This window comes from Cyprinodon variegatus, unplaced genomic scaffold (assembly GCF_000732505.1).
Source record: "Cyprinodon variegatus isolate N-32 unplaced genomic scaffold, C_variegatus-1.0 Scaffold809, whole genome shotgun sequence".
NCBI classification, from domain to species: domain Eukaryota; kingdom Metazoa; phylum Chordata; class Actinopteri; order Cyprinodontiformes; family Cyprinodontidae; genus Cyprinodon; species Cyprinodon variegatus.
The window spans coordinates 151,169-157,328 of record NW_015151262.1 but is presented as its reverse complement, the minus strand read 5'-3'; the positions used below and the strand labels follow the sequence as shown (position 1 = coordinate 157,328).

Sequence of the window (6,160 nt, the reverse complement as noted above, 5' to 3'; positions counted from 1 at the left end):
ATAGATAGATAGATAGATAGATAGATAGATAGATAGATAGATAGATAGATAGATAGATAGATAGATAGTTTCAAAAATACTTTTAAGACTATTTTTGTCTAAAAAAAAAACACACTGCAATTTTTGGATATTAATATAGATACAATCTAATCTTTTAAATATACCACTTTGTGTGAAACAACACATTTCTGTTTGTTAGAAAATTGTATATGTTATCATTTTATTTCAAGTTACAGGTATCTGCTCCAGGAATGTTAAGTGTCGCTCTAAATGAGGAGAGCAAATATTTCTCTCAGGGCCTGGTATTATTCAGCTATGTAGCCGTAGGTGACTGATAACATCAGACCCCCCCTGGTAGCGTTTGACCACTCCTGTATTTCCTTTGAAGTTCAATAATAAAAGCAGTAGAAAAGAGAGGTTTGGACAGAGTTGAGTACAGAATTGTCAAGGGGTCTCACCCTTGGTCTGTCCTCTCTCTCACTTTTCTGCAGAAAAGAAACGAATACTTGCTCTGTTTGGTTTTTATTTCTAGGACAATAGGTGGTTATGATTATTAACCCCATCAATGTGATTCATATAAATAGAATGAATAGTGTAGTCAAAAAAATTGTTTGCAATAATGCATTGAATAGAAAACTACAAGCAGGTCACATCAGATGTATTTTTTCTGAAAAACAGCTTTTCTGTTTGGACTGAATCTACTCTTTAGGATAGAATTAGATTGGATTATATTCATTTTGCTATGAACATTAAACCACTACAAAGTGGGTTTATTTTTTATCATAACTGTGGCTGGAGGTCTGGGTTAAAATCTTGTCCTTAGCAGGTCTGTTGCTTTTGTGTTCCTATATTGTAAAGAAACATACCATTTATATTGAAAAGCAAGAGCCAGTATGGCGTTCTGAAGTCAGGTGGAGATATAGAAGATCAGCATCAGACCATAAGGTCCCAAAGAACTGAATGAATTAAAAAAAAACTTTCCCTGCAGAAACGTTCAAAAAGAAGTTGGCCCTGGAACCTGAACCTACATGGGGAAAGGATCAGGGCTAGGGAAACAAAGAAGTCCAGAGATAGTTGGAGGGCTAAACAACCATTTCTCAACATAGGAAAGCAGAGAAAGCTGTGACTCAGTTTGTTAATTTCCAAATCTGATGCAAAACATGTTCCCACTTAATAGGCAGGAAAGCCTGGAGCTGTGTTGAATAATGCTTGGGATCACATTGGGGCCATTGCAGAATTCAGATTACACTTTGTTAGAGCATTTATTTACAGACAGGTCTTTGTATCATACTCGTATTTTTTTCTTCTGGAATAAACTTATCATGAAATGTTTATTGTTGTTGCAAGAGACTGAGAGTGTACAGAATTCAATGTACAACCATTCACAATTCTTGGTAAATTACTCTTTATTTTACATTTGAAAAAAAAATTAAAAACACATTAAAGCAAACAGTATTGCATTAATCCCAATTCCACCCTCAGATTTAAATACACATGCAGGATAGTGGTCTGAACTGCTGGATACCCTGTGGGATGAAAAATAAAACCCAAAGTTTGTGACTGAGTGACAAAAGTCTTACTTTCATAAAGGGGAAAGTAAAGAACAGGTGAAATGTATGTGTAGCCCTATATATTCTTATTTCAGAAAACTTTAAAGCAATACTTTCACAGATGACTGAATGTTTGACAGCCTGCACATGTTTAAGTAAATTACAATACAAAGTGCATTTTCAAAGACCACGATTTATTTGTTAAGAAGAACAAAAGTATTTGGTTTTTTTGATGGTCTGGTCAGATAAAATAAATAGTCTGTGACAAACAAAGGACCTTTAGGTTAACAATAGATGAGTCAGCTGCTTCATCTATCTAAATCATTGTCCTCTTCATTCTAGGGGAAGTGGCACTTTGAGCGATCCAGACCACAAGCAGTCCTTTATAGATCGTCCCTCCGGCTTACATAAAAAGTCTGTGTATTTAATTTATCTCAGTGGCATTTATTGCCTATTATCTGTTATCCATGCTCTCATCTCCTCTCCAATCCCCAGAGGATATTTGATCGCTTTGCTCCTGAATTAGTTCTCTATCCTTCCTGTATTTGTCAGGACACTCTTTGCTGCTCACAAAAGCAATTCTTCCTTTTCTGGTTAGTGAACAGTGGTGAGACCTGGGTCGAGACGAGGTTCTGTTTTCCTTTTTCCTCCAGGACTTCTTCTCCTACGCAGTCCTGCTCTTGTTCTTCAAAACATAGACGATGGGCCAGTGGGATTTCAGTCTGCCTGAGGGCTTTCAGTGCACATGTCCCTACATGAGGACAATTTGAGATGACGACTGACAGGGGAGGTTGAGAGATTGCTACCAGGCCGCCCCCTACAGGAGAGATATGAGCAGGATGCTTACTGGAATTTTTTACAGCTGCTGCTTCTGATGGGCACTGTGAAGAGGCTAAATTTGAACTTGTTTGCTTTGAGTCTGATTGAGTCCATGTAAGTGTTGTGTATGTAGAGTTTCGATCACTGCCGCTACTCTCTAACACCTGATGTCGGCCCAGGATGTGGCGCCAGATAATCCGACGGAAAGTCTTTCTGAACTCCCGTATACGGTAGGCGTAAATGAAGGGGTTGATCACTGAGTTGGCATGAGAGAGGATGATGGCAAAGTACATAATCCAAGCAGGAGGAGGGCGGCACTCAGGGCAGAACAGGGTGAAGCAGTTAATGATGTGCAGAGGTAGCCAGCAGACTGCAAACAGCCCAACAATGATGGCCAAAGACTTAGCAGCCTGAACCTCCTTCTGCAGTGTGGAGCGTGACTTTTCTCCATGAAATGCTTTCACCTTTATCAACTTCAGTTGGTGGCGAGCTGCCATAAAGATGCACAGGTAGATGGCAAGCATCAACAAGAGTGGGATTAGAACAAAGGCAAAGAAGTTGAAGTAAACCATATACTCCATTGTCACCACATCCATAAACAAACACTCCATCAGGCCGGGCTGGCAGCTGCTGTTAGTGCTTTTGGTGCTGTTGGACACTTCATGCCAGCCCATCATTGGGGTCAGACCAATGATGATTGAGAGAGCCCAGCAAATGGCTATGATGCCTTGAGCCCGCTGGCTTGTCACCAAACTGTTGTACCTGGACAAGGAAAAGGAAATGCAAAGATTAAGCATAAATTAGCAGACTGGGTTAAACTAGATCCCATAGCATTTTGTGAAACCCGTTCTCAAAAGTTTCTGCTTGTTTTAATCTGTTATCTTGACATCAATCTAACTGATCCCTGATATGTCCTACAGATTTTTAGGGCATTTCTCTTAGTTTTCTCTCATGTGATCTCAGGGTATTGCTGCTAAATGCACTAACGACTCAGCAGGTGCATGTATGTATCAGCTGATAAAATAGAATAAAAAAAAACACACCAATACTCAAAAGTATCGGCCTGCCATTTATCACTCTTTCTCTAATTTAAACCTAAGCTGTTCAAAAGCTTTAAACTATAACCTTAAAATCCAACATTTGCTTTACTTAGACTCTAAAGCAAGTAAATGTCTGATTATTGAAAACAAGTTAGTGATTTGTTTAAGTGTTTAAGTGAAGCACAAATGTATCATATGGAGAGAAAGAGTTTTAAAAAACAACCAAAAAAGCATTTAACAAGGGAGCATCTTCTACACAACAACTATGCTGCTCTGGACTTTGAATTGAGCACAAAATGGGACGTTAAAAATAAGAAGACTTTTTTTTTTGCTTTACCGAAGAGAACATGAATCTGGACAGTCTTGTTACAGTAGCTACCAACATTAGTGGCATAACAAGAAGATCCCAATAGAAAATGTTCTACAAAGAGTGCTGTCCTCTGTGTTGTGTTCAGCTGGTTTTTAAACAGGACAAAAACAATGGAAAAAACCCACTGCTTCTTGACAAATGTGTCCCTTGGTTAAGCATGGTCCCTAAATCTCACTGAAGGTTTGAGAAGATGCATGGCAAGGGGGTATTTCAAACTACGGAAGCCATTAATGAGGCCAGTGACACTTGGAGCTACTTCCCCAGAAGCCTTAAAGTGTTTTGCAATGCATTATAGACAGGTATTGCATCTAGCAGTTATAAAACAAAGTTTTGAAACAAGAATGAAGTAGGTACTTACTAGCCAACTGAATCAACTGAAGCTTTTTTTTTTCTTTTTCTTTTATGGCTATGCTCTTTTACGCAGGTAATGGACATCCTGTTTGATTCAAACTAGGACTAAAACAGTTCACAATGCTTTTGAAATAATGTTAAAAATAACTGAAAGAATGGTGTGATCTACTTGATTTAAGAATTACCCAGTTGGTAATACAAGTGCACACAATTTAAGACAGTCTCTGTGGCAAAAGTAATGAACATCCAACATGACTGCTGTGAAAATCTGCAGGTTAAAAGTATTCATCATAACTTTACACATCTGTGTCATCGTAATCTAGTGCTACACAGTACAATCAACTTCAATTTTTATTTTTTAGTTACATTTTTCTAGAATTGCACTCCTTAAAGTGGCTTCATATTAAAGTAGCACTGCTGGCTTGACTCTGATATTCTTTTTTAAGAGAACTTTTTTGATCAGCTTCTTTTTCTTCTTTTTTTTGCCTTTCATGTTGAATGCCGTGAAAATGGAAGGATTTATACTGATATTTTTTTTTACTTTTTGGATGCTGGTTATGATGTATGGCCACAGCAACCATAGTAAGTTGAATTTTAAAACCTGGTAACAGTTAATCAAGAAAACTTAAGCTGAAATAATACTTCAACTACTTCTGCATACTGGCTCAGGCAAAAATTAGGTGCTGGGCATGCAGAGCAGGAGCAAGGAGAAGAGAGAGGAGAGAGAATTTTTAGCCACCTCATCCATATGGGCAATGTGAGATCCTTAGGAAACACGTGAAAGAACTCAAGGAAAGACCAAGCAACACTATCAGCAATGCTACATTCCCTGTTTTACTGAAACATGGCATCAGGATCATATTTTAGACTCCAGCGTCTCTCAGCCAGGGTTTTCTGACCAAACAGGCAGTCAGACATGGTACCAAATGATTTTGTGGCAATAGCTGATTATTTAAATGATGCCTCAATGTCTAATGCACTGCCAAATTTCAAACAGTTTGTCAGTTGCTGTACCAGAGAAAACTAAACTTTCGACATGTTAAATATAGATGTTGAGGACTCCTACATCTCTGTTGTAAGACCTCCTCTTGGGAAACTGGATTAGAATCTTGTTTTTCCCTTCTCTAAGTATAAGCCACTTTTATAAGAGGCAACCTGCATTAAACAAAGATGGTGACAGGAAGCTGTAGAAGCCCTGCAAGTTTGTTCTGAGGCTACAGACTAGGATGCATTTTGTCAGCCACATGGAGAGGACAGCAATGCAATGAGTGAGTGACTGACTAAATGAACTTCTGTGTAGATAACAACATCCACAGAAGAACAGTGAAATGCTTCCCAAATAATAAACCATGAATCAAGGAAGGAAATGATAAACAAAAAAACCCTTTAAGAAGGGAGACAGTGAATTAATGAGGAGTATACAGAAGCAACTTAGGTTAGATTAAGAAAAAGTACGGGTGCATACAGGAAGAATCTGAAAAGGAAGCTCTAGCAGAATGAAGATCACAAGCTGAAAGATGCCATTACACACTTGCAATACAAATCCACTGTCATTTAGACAAGGCAGATAGCACTGTGAAGATCTTGTTCTTTGTTTTCTCCAGTGCATTTAACACAATTCAGTGAGACTTATTTTGTCAGAAACTCCAGAAGACTCAGGTGGAGGTGTTACTAAATGCCTGGATCAAGGACAACCTGACAAACAGAACACAGCTTGTCTGACTGAAAGTGAAGGGTCACCTGTCTAATCATTTTGTCAGCAGCACAGGAGCCCCACAGGAAACGGAACCCTATCAGTTTCTTTTTAATATGTACAACTTTGACTTCCAGTATAAGACAAACTTCTGTCATCTGAAGAAATACTCTGATGACTTTGCAGTTATTTGGTGCGAAGATACAAATGTGCAAAGATGGACAAGAAGCTGAGTACAGGGAACTACTGAACCACTTTGTGACACGGTGTGGAAAGTTTCATATACATATATATATATATATATATATATATATATATATATATATATATATATATA

At 38.2% G+C, this 6,160-nt stretch overlaps 1 protein-coding gene across 1 annotated transcript in view; it reads right to left on the bottom strand.

Annotated features, from left to right (window-relative positions):
- Positions 1–1,396: 1,396 nt before the first annotated feature.
- Positions 1,397–6,160, bottom strand: part of adora2a (adenosine A2a receptor) — a 21,228-nt gene continuing 16,464 nt past the window's right edge. The window contains 3 exon segments of the mRNA XM_015396617.1: positions 1,397–2,407; positions 2,409–2,480; positions 2,483–3,131. Coding sequence (XP_015252103.1) covers positions 2,099–2,407; positions 2,409–2,480; positions 2,483–3,131 — 1,030 coding nt within the window. The 3' untranslated portion in view covers positions 1,397–2,098.